The sequence below is a fragment of the Chinchilla lanigera genome, unplaced genomic scaffold (genome assembly GCF_000276665.1).
Source record: "Chinchilla lanigera isolate Chin_1 unplaced genomic scaffold, ChiLan1.0 scaffold00032, whole genome shotgun sequence".
Lineage (NCBI taxonomy): Eukaryota > Metazoa > Chordata > Mammalia > Rodentia > Chinchillidae > Chinchilla > Chinchilla lanigera.
This window is the reverse complement of record NW_004955433.1, coordinates 2,206,168-2,226,434: the sequence shown is the minus strand read 5'-3', so window position 1 is coordinate 2,226,434 and position 20,267 is coordinate 2,206,168. Positions and strand designations below refer to the sequence as shown.

At 34.4% G+C, this 20,267-nt stretch overlaps 1 protein-coding gene across 1 annotated transcript in view; it reads left to right on the top strand.

Moving 5' to 3' along the window:
* Nucleotides 1-19,973, top strand: part of Cnot6l (CCR4-NOT transcription complex, subunit 6-like) — a gene marked incomplete at its 5' end in the record, with an annotated part of 84,312 nt that extends 64,339 nt beyond the window's left edge. The window contains 3 exon segments of the mRNA XM_005388195.2: nt 5,049-5,276; nt 8,389-8,591; nt 12,779-19,973. Coding sequence (XP_005388252.1) covers nt 5,049-5,276; nt 8,389-8,591; nt 12,779-12,991 — 644 coding nt within the window. The 3' untranslated portion in view covers nt 12,992-19,973.
* Nucleotides 19,974-20,267: the final 294 nt, after the last annotated feature.

The window sequence follows — 20,267 nt, the reverse complement described above, 5'->3', positions numbered from 1 at the left end:
TAAATACTTGTCATGTTTCCTTTCATTTCTTCATTATAGCCCAGTCATTGTTATGGTAAATATAGACTCTTTTATATCTATGTGGTACATTTCTTCAGCTTTTTATATAATTTATAGCTTTCTTCAGATTCAGAAACTCATTGTATACTTTGCATTACCCAGATATTTTTTTACCTTTTCTATTGCCTGCCTTTGAGCATTTGATTGTTTACTAGTATATTTTAAGCCAGAGCATGGAGGTCAGGCCACACATGAAGGCTTTTTTCCTCTTTGTATTTTTTGTCTTGAGCATTGGTTTGAATTATTCAGGCCGTGTATATATGTCAAATCTCCTTTTCCCTGCCATTCTTCCTCTTAGCCAAAAACAAAGACAGTCAGTGTTTGGTATGAGATTTTGAATTGTTTTCTGTTTTTAGCCTTTCCATTTTTAATCTGTTCTTAGGTCCATTCCAGTCCCATTTTTTGTTCTGCTGTTATAAAAACTGAGTTTATTTTAGAGTGTCACTCCTCTTTCAATTTCAGAAGAATAATTCTAAATTATATAGTAGATACCTCTACTTGGTGAATTATGTATCTCTTCGACTCCTGGAAGGGGAATTTGGTAGTATAGAAAGTAATTATGGTTCCTTTGATGGGACAGATTTTTAATATTTCATATAATGAATAATCTACAGCCACAGGAGACACTATAAAACTTCTAGGAAAACAGTTTAGAAGATTTTAGCTGCAAGTGTTCATCTTATAATCAGATTGTATTAAGAATGATTGCTGTCATATATAATAGATTAATTAGTTTTCTCAATATTGCAGATAATTAATATAGGAAGGGAATAAATAATTTCTTAGTAATATAGGAAGGAAACGTTACCAAAACAGTAGATTTAGATAATTAGGTCTTTTTCTCTAGAGTTTATATTTCAATAGAAAAACTTAAGGGGCATTTTTATAAAATTTTAAGCAGAAAAATCAATTTTGAATATTCACTGATACTTTAGCAATGCAAAAGCATATAAAAATTAAAAAGTGATAGACAACCCTCCCCATCTGAAGCATACTCTCTGGGAAAAGTCTTGTTCATTTCTCTGTACAGATCCTACCATGCAAACTGAGCTTTATTCCTTGAATATTTTATAGACACCTTTCTGTAAATATATATTTTAAGTGTTCTTTTCACAATTTTTAATGTATTATCTCTTGGCCCATCATTTGGAAAGTATTATTTTGATATTTATCTTGACAAATTGAACATAGAATTGTGTGGGATAAAACAACCTTAGAGATGTTGTAGTTGAGTTTTCACATTTTCCGCATGTACATGACAAGGTTAAGTGACTGACTGGCCCAAGATACCACAAATAATTACTTAAAAAGCCAGGTCAAAAACATAAGTGCCTGAACCTTCAAGAGCACACTACATCCTAATTCTCATTTTTTAAAAGTTAAGTTTATCAGTATATTTTATGTATAAATAACAGTCACATTCATCATGCACATGATATATGTTGTTTTTTGCCCCATTCCCCTACTCTCCCTGCAACCCCTCTTGCCCTCCCTATTTACGAAAGATTTGTTTCCATTTTTTCCTTTTTTTTTCTTTTCCCTTCCGTCCTTCCCTCTCCCCCATTCTTAGTTCCCTTTTCCATTTGAGCATTTTCTTCCCATTTCACAGTATGTGTTGTACATTTTGGTCCTTATTTACACTTTCAGTTTTTCACGCCATAGAAACGATGCGGTATTTAAACATGTCTGATTTATTTCACTTAAGAGTATGCTCTCAAGGTGCATCCATTTACCTAGAAATGTCTCAAGATTATCCTTCTTTGTGGATAGCACTAAAGTGAGTACTACTATGACTAGTACTACAGTGTATAAAAGAACCACATCTTCTTTGTCATTGGTTGATGGACATTCAGGTTGTTTCCAAGATTTAGCTATGACAAATTGCGCTGCTGTAAACATGGGTGCACATCTATCACTGTAGTATGATGTTTTTAATTCTTGTGGGAAAATACCCAGAAGGGGAATAGCTGGGTCCAATGGGACCTCTAGTCCTAGTTTTTTGAGGAACCTCCACACTGATTTTCACAGTGGGTGCACCAGTCTACACTCTCACCAACAGCGGAGAAAGGTTCCTTTCTTCTCACATTCCTGCTGGCATTTGTTATTGGTTGATTTCTTGATAATAGCCATTCTTTCTGGAATGAGATGGAATCTCAGCATTGTTTTAATTTGCACCTCTTGAATGACCAGTGATGTTGAGCACTTTTTCATATATTTATCTGCTGTTTCTGTTTCTTCAGCTGAGAAATATCTGTTCATTTTAGATGCCCATTTTTGGAGTGGGTCTTTAAATTTGATGGGATCTAATTTTTTAAAATCTTTATATGCTCTAGATATTAGTCCTTTGTCTGAAAAACATATGGCAAAAGTTTTTCCCACCCTGTGGGTTATCTCTTCATTCTGTTGGTGGTTTCTCTTCCTGTGCAGAAGTTTTTTAATTAGATCCCAGTTGTTAGTTCTTTGTGATAGCTCCTGTGCAATTGGAGTTTTATTCTTAAAGTCTTTGCATACACAATGTCTTTAGGAGTTCTACCTATTCTCTCTTCTAGCATGTTTAGTGTTTCTATTTTAATATTTAGATCTTTGATCCATTTCGATTTTAATTTAATGTGTGGTGAAAGCTATGGGACTAGTTTTAATCTTTGGCATGTGGAAAGCCAGTTTTTCCAGCACCTTTTATTAAAGAGGCTTTCTTCCAGTGAAGGAAGGTGTTTGGCTCCTTTGTCAAACATAAGGTGGCTGAGTATGTTTGGCATTGTTTCTATATCTCCTAATCTGTTCCACTGATCCTTGGGTCTGTTTTTTTGCCAGTACCATGCTGTTTTTATCACAGTAGGATGTAGTACAGTTTCAAATCAGGGATTCTAATGCCCCTTGCTTTGCCTTTGTTGCCCAGAATTGCCTTTGCTATTTTAGGTCTCTTCTGGTTCCAAATGAATTTTAGAATTGTTTTCTCTAATTCTGTGAGATAACCTGTTGGAATTTTGATTGAGATTGCATTAAGTCTGTATAACAATTTTGGGAGTATGGCCATTTTCACTATATTGGTTCTAGGTACATATGAATTACCAAAGCTGAATTAAGAAGATAAAAAGTTCTAAATAAACCAGTATCAGTCAATGAAATTGAAGATGTGATTAAAACCCTACCAACAAAGAAAATCCCATGTCCTGACGGATTCACGGCTGAGTTCTACAAGAAATTTAGAGAAGACTTAATGCTGTTAATTCTCAAACTCTTTAACGAAATTGAAAGGGAAGCAATACTCCCTAACTCATTCCTGGAAACAAGCTTTATCCTGATACCAAAACCAAAGAAGGATCCAATCAAAAAAGGCCAATCTGTCTAATGAACATAGATGCAAAAATCCTCAATCACATATTGGCAAACAGAATGCAGCAAATCATCAAGAAGATTATTCACCATGATCAAGTAGGATTCATCCCAGGGATGCAGGGATAGTTCAACATATACAAATCAGTAAATATATTATACTAGATTTACAGAATCAAGGATAGAAATAATATGATCATCTCAGTAGATGCAGAAAAAGCATTTGACAAAGTCTAACACTCATGATAAAAACACTGCAGAAAATTAGAATAGATGGTCTTTATCTCAGTCTGATAAAAGCTATCTATGACATACCAACAACCAACAACATACTAAATGGACAAAACCTGAAAGCCTTCACTCTAAAATTAGGAAAAAGACAAGGATGCCCAGTGTCACCATTTTAATTCAAAATAGTACTGGAAACATTAGCCTGAGCAATTAGACAAGAGAAAGAAATAAAAGGAATAAAGATAGGAAAGGAAGAAGTTAAATTATTATCATTTGTGATGGCATGGTACTCTGCATAGAAGACCCCAAAAATTCCACCAAAAGACTTCTAAGTTTAATAACCAAATTCAGTCACATAGCTGGATACAAAGTCAGCACTCAAAAATCAGTAGCCTTCCTGTTAATGAGTAACAGACTCACTGAGAGAGAAGTTAGGGAAACAACCCCTTTCACACTAGCTTCCAAAAAAATGAAATACCTAGGAATCAATCCAACGAAGAAAGTAATTGAAAACTACAGTACTCTGTACTCTACAGTACTCTACATTGAAAACTACAGTACTCTGAAAAAGGAGATGGAAGAGGATATCAGAAAATGGAAAGATATCCCTTGTTCTTGGGTAGGAAGAACCTAATTCTCACTTTTAAAGTTACTTTGTTTCTATGTGTGGTATGATTTGTTTGGTAGTGAATTTATTCTAATTTTATTTTGTATAGTTAAATATACTATTGCCTTTTACTACTGACCTATCATAGTTAAGCTTAGGAAATGCATGATGAATAAGTCCTGGGCAGTGCAGCTAATTTAAATGAGAGTTTAGATGACTCAAATAATTAAAAACCCGCCTCACAGATTATTGTGCCATTAAAATGGCAGAGATATTTGAAAGTGCTTGCTTAAACTAAGAACCCAGCAAATACAAGGTACTATAATCAAATCTTGATTATATCATGATAAGATTCCCAACTTGAGTATGTAGAGCAGGGGTCAATAAAGTTTTTCCATAAGAGTCTAAATGGATAGTAAGTAGGTTTATAGGCTACCTGCAGTCTTAATCACAGTCTTTTTGTGTGGGTGGTGGTGATGGTGGTAGTGGTGGTGATGGATGTTGTTGTTGTAGTTGCTATGGTAGAACCCTTTAAAAATGTAAAGCCATTGTTAGCTTGCACAGGCTATATAGAAATGTGACGGGCCAGATTTTTATCCCATGCGTTATCACTTGTCACCTTGATCTCTAAGAGTAATTCCCACATTAGAATTACCAGAATCTCAGTACTTTGTTTTCTGTGAACTAGTTTGAGATAAAAGAGCTATGAATTCATGAAAAAAAGTAGATGTGGATCTTTTTGAGAAAACCTTAAGATACCACTTTTGTTCAGACAAAGTATAACTTCATTTATTTTTTTTTTAATGTTTCAATGTAGGTATGAAGCCTATTCATGCTGCAGAAAAACAGCTGCTTATAGTGGCAAATGCCCACATGCATTGGGACCCAGAGTATTCTGATGTGAAACTTATCCAGACCATGATGTTTGTCTCAGAGGTTAAAAACATTCTGGAAAAAGCCTCGAGTAGGCCTGGCAGCCCAACTGCAGATCCTAATTCCATCCCGCTGGTGCTATGTGCAGATCTTAACTCATTGCCAGATTCAGGTATTTATTATGTTATTTCCTCTTTGCTTTCAGTGTTTGCTTTTTTACTTAGCTGAATAGCCAGCTTGTCCCTAATTTTGTTGGGGGAGGGTCTGAAGGGTTGCCTTGTACTGGAGATTAATCCAGAGCCTCATGTATGCAGGCAAGCACACAACTACATTCCTAGCCACCTTCCCTTCTCTTCCCTCCTCTCCCCTCCCCTCCCTGCCCTCCCCTTGCCTTTGATTAGAGTTTTCTCTTCTAAATTAGAGAGTATATCAGTGAGAATTCCAGGGATAGGATAATAGATAATTGAGGAAAGTTTTTATAAAGAAACTGTTTCCAAAGGTGTGATTGGGGTTAATAGAAACAAAACACTGAATATCGCAGTACTCTGCCACTAAGGTAGTTCTGGTCTCTTTGGCGCTCGTACTTCTAAAGGGAAAAGTATTGAGAGCTGTCATCAGAACTTGGAAAAACTAGTTAATAGTTAAGCAAGTTTTCTGTAAATTCATTAGATTTGAATATTAATATTAGGTACAGAAGAATGATCAAGAGTTCTTCTAGGAATTTTTATTCTTGACCACTGCCAAATTATTTTATGTCTAAAATGGTTTTATTTCATTTCAGATACTAAATTTCTCAGTTGTAAACCATTAAAATATTACTTATTTGCTATTGTCAAAGCACATTCTAAATTTTATATATTACTATTATTAGGCTACTTAAAATAATCATTCAACAATAAATGTGAAAAACCCAAAAATCTTGGAGTGTTTAACTTACTAAGCTAAACATCATCTTCTCCTTAGCAAGTAAATCCTGAGATTTTTGTTTACAAGTGTGTGTTTTGTCACTTCTAGGCCAGATGGTACCTTAACCATATTCTTCTTTCTTCTTCTTCTCCTCCTCCTCCTCCTCCTCCTCCTCGTCCTCCTCCTCCTCCCTCCTTCATTAAATTACTTTAAAGTACAAACTTAATTTGTACTTTAATTACTTTAAAGTACAAATTTTTCTCCTATTTTATTTGATGTTACTATTGGTCACAAAAAGTAGTTACCTGACTGTGGAGCCAGACTTTCAGGGCTGGATCCTGGTTCTGCTACTAACCACCTATGCAATCTATGACCAAGTTCCTCTTATGCCTGAGCATATTTGTGTGTGGTGCTGGAGATTGAACCTAGGGCCTGGTACGTGCCACGCAAGTGCTATACCACTGAGCCATACCTTTACCCCTAAATTCTTCATTTTTAGTAAGAAGATAATCATTTTATCCATCTCACTGAGTTATTTGTAGAATTCAAGTGTGTAAAATACATACAGTACTTGGCATTTGCTAGATAAATGATAGTTCTTTTTGAGCTATTCACAATTATTGTCCATTACTCCCTATATGTTGTTGTCGTTGTTGATCACAAATAGAGATGACTCTCATATTAGTTTTCACTAATTCTCATCATAAGGGTTATGATAATTTTCATGTTTGCTAATTCACTGGGAAACTTTTTTGAATGTTGCTACTTCAACTTTTTAGACATGATACATCTTAATACTTTTGATTGAGTGGTATCTGGCTTATAAGGTTCTTTATAATGTCAGACTGACAAAACATGCTGTTTCAGAATGATACTGTCTAGCTGACTATAGACATTGAAATGTTGATGATACAGTATGTTTTTGTTGTAAATGTTTTTTTAATATGTGTGATATATTTGAGATATGATCAAAAGACACATTGTTATTCTTCTTACTGTACTCCCCGTTATTGATCACAGTTATCCTAAGATTCTTGCTATTTCCTAAAGCCATTCTGGGAGTCCTCTTTTGTGAGTGTCTTTAGAAGGCATGATAACAGGAAATACACAGAATGTTGCTGCTGATGGATTGGAAAGATAGATTCATAAAAACATGATGGTGTGTCCTTATCCACCTTACTACCTAGTTCTGGCACCCCATGTGACTTCAGGCTCTTTCTCCAAAGTCAAATGGCCATGAAAGGTGTATGTTTTGAATATATTCAGGGTATTGAGACAGCCATGACAGCACAGTGAAAGACCAGCTTTTATTCACATTATGTTTTTATCCAAGAGTGTGTCTGAAACAAAGGAAGGAGATCATTGCACTCAAAGTTCTCATTAAAGTTATTAACTGAGCAAATAAATGTTGAAGACTTTATTTATTAATAAATTACTTGTAACACCATATAAGCAATGGTCTTTAGTTGTGTTGATGTGGCTGTCTCATTCTGAATCAATTAAAAACACTTGCCTTTCATGGTTATTTTGACTTTGGGGAAGGGGCAGAAGTTGCATGGTGCCAGATCTGGTGAACCAGGTGGATGAAGACAACACTGTAGTGTTATTATGAACCTCCCTTTCCATATTTTTAACACTCAGGAAAGAGGTCTTCTAGAACTGCTTCAGATTGTGGCAAGAATGATGAGACAAATGTGTTCAAAGCAACGGAAAGTATTTTGAGGGGGATTGATGGCAGTGTGTCTTTACTGTAAAATTTTTTTTAAAAATTTAAACATTTACTGTGGGTTTTGCCACACCTCTTTTATATTCCAAAACTTGTTGATTGACTCTGTAGAATGAGAAAATACTGAAGAGATAGTGATTTAGAATAATGTTCCCCAAACACTTAAGGTTAGGACCTTTCTGTTGAATGCCATCTACCTCCTAGAAATCATGTAAAGCCAGTAGATCCACTAAGAAACTGAACGTATTCCTGGGTGATCCTGATACTTGGTCTTGAGATAGGCAAATACTTTTCAATTTGATACTTGATTTTTTTTTGCTTTTTTTTGGTAATGGGGATTAACAGCCTTTGCACTGAGCTGTATCCTCAGCTTTTTTTTTTTTTATTTTGGGATAGGATGTCACTAAGTTGCTATATTACCCAGGTTGGACTTAAACTTGTGATTCTCTTTAGTGTGCTGGGATTATAGGTGTATGCCACCATGCCCAGCTGATACCTGGCTTCTTAAAACAAGAAAAAAAGGCAGCTTCATATGGTTCAACCTAATAAACCACTCTGAGCCTGGTACTTCTACTTGGCAACAGGTCTTAGCTTATAGTTTTGTATAAGGACAGAATGCTAAATGGTAGTGATCCTTACTTTATTCTGCTAGGTGTTGTGGAATATTTAAGCAATGGAGGAGTAGCTGACAACCATAAAGACTTCAAGGAACTAAGGTACAATGAGTGTCTTATGAACTTCAGCTGCAATGGAAAGAATGGAAGCTCAGAAGGGAGAATCACACATGGCTTCCAACTTCAGAGCGCCTATGAAAATAACTTGATGCCTTACACCAATTACACCTTTGATTTCAAAGTGAGTAGCAGCCTCTTAGCTGGTATAGAAATTACATATACAAATATGTGACCAAGAAAATCCTGTAAACTTTTTTTTGATTAATTGTTTATTGGTACATTTCAGGTATAACAATAACATTCATTATGGGGAATCACTCTTTACTTATAATTATATAATTTTCAAGAATTTCTAAATTTTCAAAATATCTAATCTACATATATGCCAAAACATAAGGAATTTTGTTAGGTTATGGTTATTATTGTTGTCTTGAGAATTCTTTTTGAAACTTTATTTGTTCAAGTTCAAATAATACTGGCAGATACTCCTAAAGTGCTTACTAAGTGCAGAGCACTGTTTAAATCACTTGAGTAGAGCTGGATGTGGTGGTGATACATACCTGTAAACCCAGTACTTGGGGGAGGCTGAGGCAGGAGGATCACTGTGAATTCAAGGCCAGCCTGGGTTACAAAGTGAATTCCAGGCCAACCTGAACTGCACAGTGAGACTGTCTCAAAAAGAGACAAAAAAAAATTCATTTGAGTGAATTTGCAGAGTTTCCCCCTGCAAAAAAAAATTCACTTGAGTATATAGTGGTATAATTATTCCTCACCTGTCCATACCATCCCTAATTTGTAACAAGAATACAAATAATAAGCACCTAATACAGCTAAGTTCACTTTGAAAGAATTTATATAATTTAATATAACAAGGTCTCTTGCTGTCAAAATTTTCTTAGTATTTTCTACTGATCTTTAAAATTTTTCGAGTTTCTTCTAGGCATGTAGTTAATTATAGAAGGTTATATTTCACGTCTATTTTATATCCATGTAGTCATGCTAATGTATTCCCATGCAGTGGCACGGGGAAGCTTTAAAACAAGAAAAGAAAGACACTTTTTTTACAAAATGAGAAAAAATAAATTGAAGGGCCCATTGTACAGGACCAGCTATTTTTTAAAATGAGTGATTGTGGTTGCTTTTTGTGATCACTTTACCACTGCCTATTTTCTGATCAGTTTGCCTGTTGAGTACTCGTGTTTTACTTTACCTCTGTTTGACATTTTGACATTTCAGGCATCTATACTGATATCTTATATTATCCCTGAAACATGGAGATGTTAGAAAGTGGTTTGATAAAAGAAGCCAAAAGAGGATTTAATACAATACCAAGGAATTTATGAAATGGGCTCTTTCACAGTTCCAATATCCTTCTTTCCAAAAAAAAGATAAGAGGAAATAGAAAAGTGTTTCATATATTGATGTTACTAATCAGCTTTTATACTCAGGAAGTGGGAGAAAGTTGCTTAGAAGTTCAATCTAATTTAGTGTTTTGTCAAGTAGATAATTTTATTCAGTGATAGTTCAGTTTGTTTCAATCACTCATGCAGTGATGTGCTGATAAATATTTAATAGCTAACTTTCTAGGAAAAGAAGCCCTGATTTGTATTATTTGCCGATTTCTATGATTTAAGTACTTTTACTGCTGTAGAGTCCAAGCTCCCAATGTGATGCCTTTGAATGTAGTGAATGAAAAGAGGTACAAAGATAATTGGTACTGGCAGGTCCGACACACCACTGTTTTTGTGTAAGTTTAAAAAACATTTCCACATTGAATGACAGTTCATTGTAAGTTAAACCCTATCCTTGTAACATTAGTGGTATATAATACATGTGCCAGCATAATCCAGAAAAACTTGTAAGTGTTCCCAAAAATAAGTGTTCAGAAATTCCACTACTGTGTTATTGTCTTGGTATATGTGTAGGTAAAAGAAAATGTATATTATTTCTTCCTCACATTTTTTAAAGGTTATCTTTTCCTTGTCTGTAAGGCAAAAATCAAAGAAACAAAATTTCATACATTAATCCAGCCATCTTCATCAGTCATCTGAATAGGTCTAAAATTCTTCGTTGATGTTTCTTCATTATATGCATGTTAATAATAGAATAAAAAGTCTTACTGTGCCACTTACATAGTCCAAAGAAGTATAGTTAAAAAACTAGAGATGCCTGGCTGAATGTGTCTGATATTTGGACTGTAGGGTGGGATAAGATAGGAGAGAGCTAGAAATGACTGGAGAATAGGCAAATGGAAGATACATAGACTTGCTGGGTCAGTGAATGAGAGGATGGAACGAGATGGAATGGCTAGAGAACTAAGGGCCCATATGATTAGAAAATTGAGCTTTTAGTAAAGCAATAGACAATGAACTTTTCAGGTTTATACAAAGCATTTATGTAGTAAATACTATCCTAGCATTGAATGCAGTCAGTACAAAACAGTAGGTAACATCAAATATAAAATGTCATGTGATCAGCATTAAATATAGATCCCAACACAGTCTTCTGCCATTGTTTCAGTGAGATGCCTAATTTTAGATGGTTTAACATTTGTTTACTTTTTATTTTTTATTTCTTTTTTCTTTTTTGTCTTTTTGAGACAGGGTCTCACTATGCAGTTCAGGCTTGCTTTGAACTCACGTTGTAGCCCAGGCTGGCCTCAAACTTGCAAGGCTCCTCCTGCCTTAGCCTCCCAAGTGCTGGGATTACAGGTGTGAGCCACTATGCCTGGCTTGTTTGCTTTTTGGTTATTGAATAAATGGTATTTAGAATTCAGAGTCATTTAATCTAGATCTGGTTTGGGGTGAAGGATAAGCAATTAGGAGAATTACCTTTCTCAACATGACTTGCAGATCAGGTTAGCTTAGTAAACCTAATTCAAACGTGCTGCTGTTCCTCATTCCACACCCACATCCAGTCTAAAGGTGTGAATCATTTAATGAAAAGAGGAAAGACAGCTCTCCACTATTTCAGGTAATAAGACTTTTCCTGTTACCTTGTAAAATTTATAATTTTTCTTTCATTCTTTTTAAAAAAAACAAAGCTTAGTGTAATAATAGCCCTAAAGTTTGACTTTTTTCTCAAGTAAGTTCTTGACTTTTTTCTTGACTTTTTTCTCAAGTAAGTCTTATGCAGACTTATGCAGGGTAGTTTTTACTAACATACAGAATGTATTTTCCCACACTATAGTCTTTCAAAAAAGAAACTGAATCAAAAAGGCTAAAAAAATCATTGGATCTTGTTACTGGATTAATCCATAACATTCTTTGTGAATATGATCAAAATTCATTATGTATAGTATTTGTCTGTTTTTGGTATTGGTCTGTTGTATAGTATTTGGCTGTTTTTTATGTTTATTTTTTAATATAACAAGGTCTCTTGCTGTGTAGTCCAGGCTGACCTTGAACTCAGTATGTATCCCAGGCTGGTCTTGAACTTACAGTAATCCTCCTGACTCACCTTCCTGAATAGGGAGTTATAGGTGTGCACCATCATGCCCCACTTGGATAGTATTTATGAATAGGTAGAAATATTTCTCCCTAATTGGGTTTCTGCTCTCTTGCTTTAGATAACACTGTCTAGGAGGAAATTTGGCTTTATTGTCTTGTATACACAGTCTGGAACACTCAAGCCCACATTGGTTTTGAAACTTACTTACCAAATAAATCATCTAACTCTGAAAGATACATCTGATATCTATGAGTCTCTGCTAAATATCTTTTTATTTAAGTAATCTTATGTAGCAAAGAAATCAGAATGTATAGCATATCAGCATATCTTATAACAACAGAGTACAAGAGTTAAGTGTGTAGTAGTATGTTTGTAACAAATCTGGGAAAACTTGAGTTATAATTACAAGTCTGGAAACATACTTCAAATGGCTTTGTGTATGTTTGGATGTCCCAATGTGTAAATAATTGAAAATAATGCTAGTTCTTATTAAAGGAATTTGAGTGCTATCTTTTCATTAATGATGTTTATATAAATATTAGTTTACTTTTTGTCATTGACAGTGAAGTTTCTATAAAATTTATACTGATATATTAGTTTTTACTAAGCCAAGCAGGCCAATTCATTCTAAATCTGCTTAAACATAGCTTGGTATATTTAGCATGTCAGTTTATCATTTACACACAAATGCTAGGCTGTCTTGATTCAGTAGGATATGGTGTGTTCCCATTGTGCCAGCTTTATTTCATGTAATACCCATTGAAGATTTGAGCCTTATTTACCCATAGTCAAGACAGCAGGTACCACAAATACAGGTTACTTGGTATTTGGCTTTTGTAACGCATGGATTGTTCTTTATTTATAGTTTTTTTTTCTAATCATGTATTTTTCTTTTTTTTTTCACCAATCTCTTTCCAGGGTGTGATTGACTACATTTTCTATTCCAAGACTCATATGAACGTGCTTGGTGTCCTGGGGCCTTTAGATCCTCAATGGCTGGTTGAGAACAACATCACTGGGTGTCCACACCCTCACATCCCTTCAGACCACTTCTCACTGTTAACACAACTTGAACTCCACCCTCCAATCCTGCCTCTTGTCAATGGTGTTCATTTGCCTAATCGGAGGTAGTGGAGTACTACCCCGCAGAGACGGGGATCTGTTGCTATGGACCTGTACAGTTGTATATCAAAGTATGTAGGAGTGAAGTATGGCCATCCTTAAGCTGCTTCTTCAGGTTCCTTTCACTATGTGTTTGCTGTAAGACTTTGTACATTTCTGTGCATACTGATATCATTTGGCACTAGGGCTGGAACCAGAGTAGCACTGTCTTCCCCAAATTTTAATTTGACATGTTTTTAAATTGGACTTTCTTCATCATTATATTGTCAGTATTCATAATTGATAAATTACCAATTTGAAGCCCAAGAATATTGTATTTGCTTTCTTAAAACACATTTTTGTGAATGGTTTCAAATGAGCCAATCATTGTATAAAAGGAAATTTTAAAAAAATTATAAATACAAGATTTTAAATTGAATGATGGCATGCCTTTCAGGAAAAAAAATTCTTGAATTTCTGTTTTTCCTTATGATAAGCTGACTTTTGGCTCACCAGCTCATTTGCACATTAACAAAGCACTTAAATTTTCTTGATCTGTATATAAAGTACAATATAACCTCTAGCTATAAGAAAATTTGAGAAATTAAAAGATGATTGCACAGTATGCCTTCAAAATCAAGCATTTAATAGCACATGACAGTTTATTGGATATTCACTGGTTGCTTTGAGGAATCTTTTCTGTTCTCTTTTTTGTTCCTCTGTTTAGTCACAACCTTTTTAGAAGTATTCGAAGCCTGTCTCTCCAGTTCGTTGTAGGGAAATAGCAAGTAATCTACTACCACATATCTTGAAAACAGAATCTGATACATTTAAAATGCCCACAAAATCTGTGTCTGATGTTTTTCATATTTTTGTCTACCCTTTTCTATCTGGTTGTAGAGGAAAAATATATACTATATGATCTATATCCTTTTTTGCTATTACAGTCAAATGTTTATCTAACTGCTGAAAAGAAGCCCTGATCAAAATTTCAGAAGGAGATAGTCATACAGATATTTCATTTGTTTCCCCAAGTAAGTTAAGTGTCTGTTGGTTTGGGGTTTTTCAGGTAGCAATGGAAAAGATTTGAGGGAGTGAAAAAAATAGATTTGGGGGCAGTAGTTGAAAACCTTGGATCATTTTTCCTGACTCTAGCTGCCAAATGGCCATCATATGCTTTTAACCTTTGTTTCTATTGTCTGTCAGGGTTGAATTAAGAAGCTACTGGTTTATTCCCAACTATTGATGCCTTTAGATATGTTAGCTTTTTTTTTTTTTTTTTTTGGTGCCCAGGAGAGGCCATTTTAAAATCGGTGGCTCAAAAGGCAGTGAACAAAACACTGCTTTCTGGGGAAAAAAAATTGGTTGCCTACTTGATGTTAATTATGGCACAGTAACAGGAAAAGGTTGTGTCTGTGTTTTTAAGTTTTTCTTTATTCTGCTTTTTTGCTGCTATAAGAATTTTCTGAAATTTATATTTTAAACTTTTCATGCACTTTACTGTTTCTAGTCTCAAAGTGTGATATTTTTAATAAACAAATTTTCCATTATGTGAATGAAATTTTAAAAGAAATAGCCTATATTTGTGTCTTGCTAATATATAAAGTATAAGTCAAATTTAAATTATTTAATTAGTTTTAAATATATACAATTTGTCTCCTCTTTCAAACCTGACATGTTAGGTTGTTTTATTAGTCTTAAAAGTTGCATTTTCTTTGGTCATTTCATAGTAATTTCTTGCATAAATCAATCAGGCTATATATGATAATATTTCCCTAAAGGGTAATTTTAGTGGGATGAGGGTGGTGGGATGATATAATAAATAACATGGATGAGATTGTATCAGAAGGGTTCTGTAAAGCCTAAACCCTAAACCCCCTTTTAAAAGTGCCTAGTGATAGAGGCGTTGTCATCTATTATAATTGGAATGTCATTGTAATTCAGTGAAGTTTGATGTAAATAAAATATTCTTTTAAATATGTTAAAATATCAGAATAAACAAACAAAAACAACCCTTAAAAACAACAGATTTTCCTCCATGTGCAGGTACCCCTTCTTATATACCTCAAGCATCCAACATCTAGCCATGCAAATTGAAGCATAGTACTGGAAAGTAGAATAGCGTGAAAAACTTAATTTTGTGGACATTACCTTTTTTTGTAATCAGCTACTGTATGTTTTATTTTGGGTCTTTTATTTTGGGTGGGTTTTCTGCTGGGAGGTATATGCACTAACAAAACATTTTCCTCCTTTCATATACGCATGTTAATTAGCAATGTGAGCAATATTTCCTACCATACTTCACTCCCAATATTTTTGAGATATTTGTATAAAATGGAATTTAAAGTTCACTTATGATTGTATATGAACCACAGAGGAGCCCATTTATTAATAAAAAACTTTTTTAATAGTTAAATGTAGAGGGAAAAATAAAAAAAAATTGGGAAACATTGTAAACAGCTTAAGTTTATTTTGTGTATGATCGAGGCACTCTGTTGCAGGAAGGTGTGTAATTGGGTTCTCTCTGCTTCCAAATGCACTCTTTCAAACCAGTCATTATCCTGTGTACTTTTAATGTGGTTTTAGTAAACGTTGGTAGTAGCTTTGTTGAAGTAGGCAATTGTGTTATGTTTTGGGTGGCACACACACTTGGGGCATGGTAACCCAAAATTCATGTGCACGGTTTCCCTTTAGCCCACTGCCCAAATTTCACAACACCCTTCACCCTCTGTTCCCTATGTAAAAGGAGTGGTATCTGTTTTGAGCTGCCAGTTCAGATGATCAGAAGCGCTGCTGTCCTCAGCATCGTCTTGTTAAAATGCATGCCATTTGGAACTTTGGCAGCAGGAAGCCAAAAGGAAGAGGTGAACGACATACAGTATATATTCAACAAAAGTAAAATATATATGCTCATACACTTGCTAGTTCTCAGAATAAGTTAAGCTTTACGCCATTGGGCTGCTGCATACTTTATGTGAACATAAAAGAAAATTGGGCATTTTAAGATTGTGATACTTTTTTAAAAAACTGTTGAACATGATTTGTGATACTTAAGGACTGGAGTGTTGTTTAAATTTATTAGAACAGTGTTGTTTGAGGAAGGGGAAACTGCACTGTTTGCCATTATCAGTCATACAAGTGCATGTCAAGTCACCCACTCCCTCAGGCATCAGTATCTGCCTCATAGCTTTACATATTTTGATGGGGAATATTGCAGCATCCTCAGGACTGACGTCTGAAAAAGGCTCAAATCCACTTACTGCTCCTTGCTTGTTGACTTTGTTTTAAAATATTGTGCCTGGTGTCAACTTTTAAGCAACAGCACTGCCTAAAAGCAAGCAGAGAACAGAATCCCAGCACCATTCTATAGGCAACTTTTTAGAATTCAGATATAATAAATCTGTTCAAGATTTACGATGTTTTATGTAAAAAATTTTTTGTACAACATAGCTGAATATTTTTGTTTCATTTCTTTAATGTAAGGCGTGTGAACGTTCATTTGAATATCACATGTTAAAGTCAGGTATGGCACAATGGGTTCTGAGACCAGCTTTTTACCCCCTCCCATTTGCCTTTTCCAAGTTCTTTCTTTTCAGATTACTTTTCTGATATTCATAGACAGATATTTAATTTTACTGATAAGCATCTTGGGTGAATGTATTTAAAAAGCCACTGTGTTTTAGCGTTGTAGTTTGCAGAAAATATAAAGCTCTGTTTCTTCCTTGATCTTTTTTTTGATGTCTTAAAAGTTATATATTAAATCATAGAGATGAAAGGGAGAAAGTCAAGTAATATCTAAGACTCATATCACTTGATACTATAACAGATTACATTAGAATGGAGGGTGTAGTACATTAAAACTGGAACATGGGCAAACATATATTGTATTCCATTTAAAAATTCTGCCTCCTAAGTATGTATTGTTAAATGGGTGAAAACTTGTATTTGTATGTCTAAAAATCATTAATGCCATCTATACTTCCAATATAAAACAGCAAGAAGTAGACAAAGCACAAGGAGAAATAGGTTAGATATGTTCTTTGAAGGAACCAGAGGTACAGTATGTGGTTTGTCATTCCTAATACAATTTTCTAGTGTTAAAAATTGACTCTGTCCCAATACTTACTTGATTCTAAGCGTTATATTCTAAGTTTGATATATTTGAATAGCTTTGCAAAACATGCTGACTGATCAGTAGCTACAGTCATAGAAAAACATGATCAGTTTTTGCTACAGTAATGGTTTTATAGCAAACAAAGGCTTTATGGCATGTTTCAAAATAACAGTCATGCATCTATTTTGACAGAAATGTGAATTTTCACATTTGTAAGGCTTTCTTTTTTCTCTTGTGTGAATGCCCTCCCTTCTTAAAAATATCACCTTTCTTATGTGTTGAGGTTTGTTTACCTCTTTCTCTTTTGAATTATATGATATTTGTATAACTGTCAGGTAGCAAATTAACTAGAGAAGTTAGTATCATTTTCCTAAGCCAGGAACTTTAGCTGAATGTGTAGACAAGTAGGAGCTTTTATGGTTGCTTTGGGCAATTGTAATTTTGTAATGCCATCATGATCACCAAATTCAAATTTAAAAAATAAGCAAATTAGTGTATCTTTAACCTGGCTCACTTACCAAAGTTGTAATCTGTTTAAAAATAGGATGCACAGGGCATCTTTCATAATTGCGGTCTAAAAGCTAAAGATAAAGGAAGCCCTTACATCAATCACTGCAGGATGTTCTGAACAAGAGCCACAGAAAGAAAGAAGAAAGCAAAGCAAAATAAAACAAAAACCACAATGGTTTTCAAGAAGGAGGTAGGGGAGAGCATGCATATTTTTTTGTTTTAGCCAAATACCTTCTTTATGCAAATTTCTGTGTTAACTCAAAAGTCCTGAAGGGAGAAATAGGGAAATAACAAGAAATGTATTTTCATATAAGTTTGGTTAGACTTGAATTATTCTTAGACCAAAGGAAAACAGGCATGTTAAGGTTTTCATTCATCAAAAATGACATTGAAATAATGGAATATTTTAAGTAAAAGAGTTTTTACTTTCAAAACAAATGAATTAAGAACATGTCTATTAAATGTTAATTTTTTGTGGCACATCATACAAATTGAGTAGTGTTGGATTGAAATTAGAAATGTTATCAGAAGTAAATTACATTATGTTGAGGGCATGCAAATGCCAAGTGATATGACTCTTTTGGCATGGTACGTTTGGCTTTTGGAATCTTTTGGAAGGCATAATTTGGCTCCTTTTACTAGTTAATTTTGTTAGAACAATCTCCCTTATAATTTCTATTATTTTTAACTCTGAAGGATAAGAATCATGATAGTCTTTTCAGAAATGGTCCTTTCTTGCTCATTTCAGTTTTGTGTTAATTTTAAATTATTGGTGTTTTCTTTAAAGTTATCAGTTGTTCTGTATATGTACCACATTTGTCTAACTTGCCTGTAGTTTATCTGAACTCACAAAATTGGCTCAGCGTTGATGGGTCAGACAGTGGCTTGGCTTCTTACTCAACAGGCGTGGTAACCTACTTGTTTCAATCTTGATGCAGTGTGTGATGCAGTATCTGAGTTTATATTTATTCAGAAACTATATTGTCCTCTCTCTGTGCTTGAATTGCTAAAAATATATTTCCTTACCTGTGAAATTCCTGAGCGGTGCTCTGCCAACTTTTGGGGTGGGGTGGTTTGGATGGCTGTGTAACAGCACACTGGATCTGGAATTGTTCAGTGTTGTGAGTGGCAAATTTCTTAAAACACCAGCAGCACTGAGAAGTGCACTACGGGCATTGGTACAGTTGTCCAAATGCAAACAATTTCATCAAAGAAAAGCTGGGTTACAGAGTTCAATAGGAGTATTTACAGTATTTCAAGAAAGACAAATGTTTCAATTTTTTTGTCTCTGAAGTGGGACAATATAGAGGTGTCTCTCCCTCCTCCCCAACTTAAGAGAATATACTTATGTTTTCTGTTTGAAAGGGCCCAGATGTTTGGTCAAATTCACTATGGATTAATTTATATCTTACATTGTGATTTCTTTCAACCAAATAGTAAGTGCCAACTAATTTTCCATGTGACTATCTACTCTTCCACTTGATTTACCATTTGGCTAGGGAAGAGTCCATTCATTTTCATAACCTGGCGTTAAATTAATTAATTCATTGTTTTGCATATATTTTATTCATTTTATGGCCTATAAAATGTTTTTGTAACTAATTCTAATGGTCAGAGAGCAAAGCACATGATTTGCTCAATTTTTAAAATTGAGCAAGGTATTTAGTAATTTTTCAGCTGAACACTTTTGGTAGTTTCTGTTAATGCTATTCCAAAATAAATTCTACTGTTCTGGGTTATTTACTTTGATTTTGTCTGGAAAAAAAAAAAAAAAAAAGCCAAACACTAAATTAATTTATTACTGTGTTCCAATAAGCAGTTTAAAACCTAAGGTTTTCTTTTTTAAATTAGATGATTTAAGGAAATGCCATGTAATTGTAGCTTGCTAGTGTTTAATGTTTAATAGACTGATTCTGTAGTGTTCTAAACATTTAACACTGTCTGTCATCCCTGGAGAAAGTTGTTCTATTCTTATTGAACACATTCTCTCTGACAAAATCACCAGCTGCTTTATTTTTCTATTTATTAATGAATTGATGAGTCTGAATCTTGACCAAACTGCTCAGCTGAGATGTTTTTCACAATAGACACTGTACAAAACGTGTGTGTAAAAGGACACAGTTAGGTAGTGGTATCTTTTCATTAATGTGAATATTGACTAAACAAAGCAGTCCTGCCTTTTATATCTTGTGGCAGCTCAGAAGGGAGGTGCTTAAGAACCTTAACTACTGTCAGATGACAAACTTTTTCCATTTTGGAGATTGGGTACTGCTCACACATGATGTATAGGGCTAAATATATGCTTGTTTCCTTGCACCTGTGTACTTCTCCTTTTCTCCCTCCCTTTCCTTCCCTGTAGGCAATAAAAGGCCATTTTGCAAATGCGTACTTTTGTCTTGGTTTTTGATTCTGTATTTATGCAGTGTAAGTTTCTGCTTTTAGGTTGGTACTTTTCTTACAAAGTAAAGTAGGGAGCTAAGGTAATTTAGGCAGAATGATTACTCTTTCATCTACAAATTTTTTCTCACATATTCTTAAAAATATTACTTAAACAATACCTTTGTTTAGAGTAGTTTTTGAATCTACTTACATGGCTTTCTTTACCAGAAAGAAATCCAAGCAGAGGGATATGTGTCACTTCTGAGTGGAACTTGAAGAGCCAGTATGTGATTTGCTATGTTC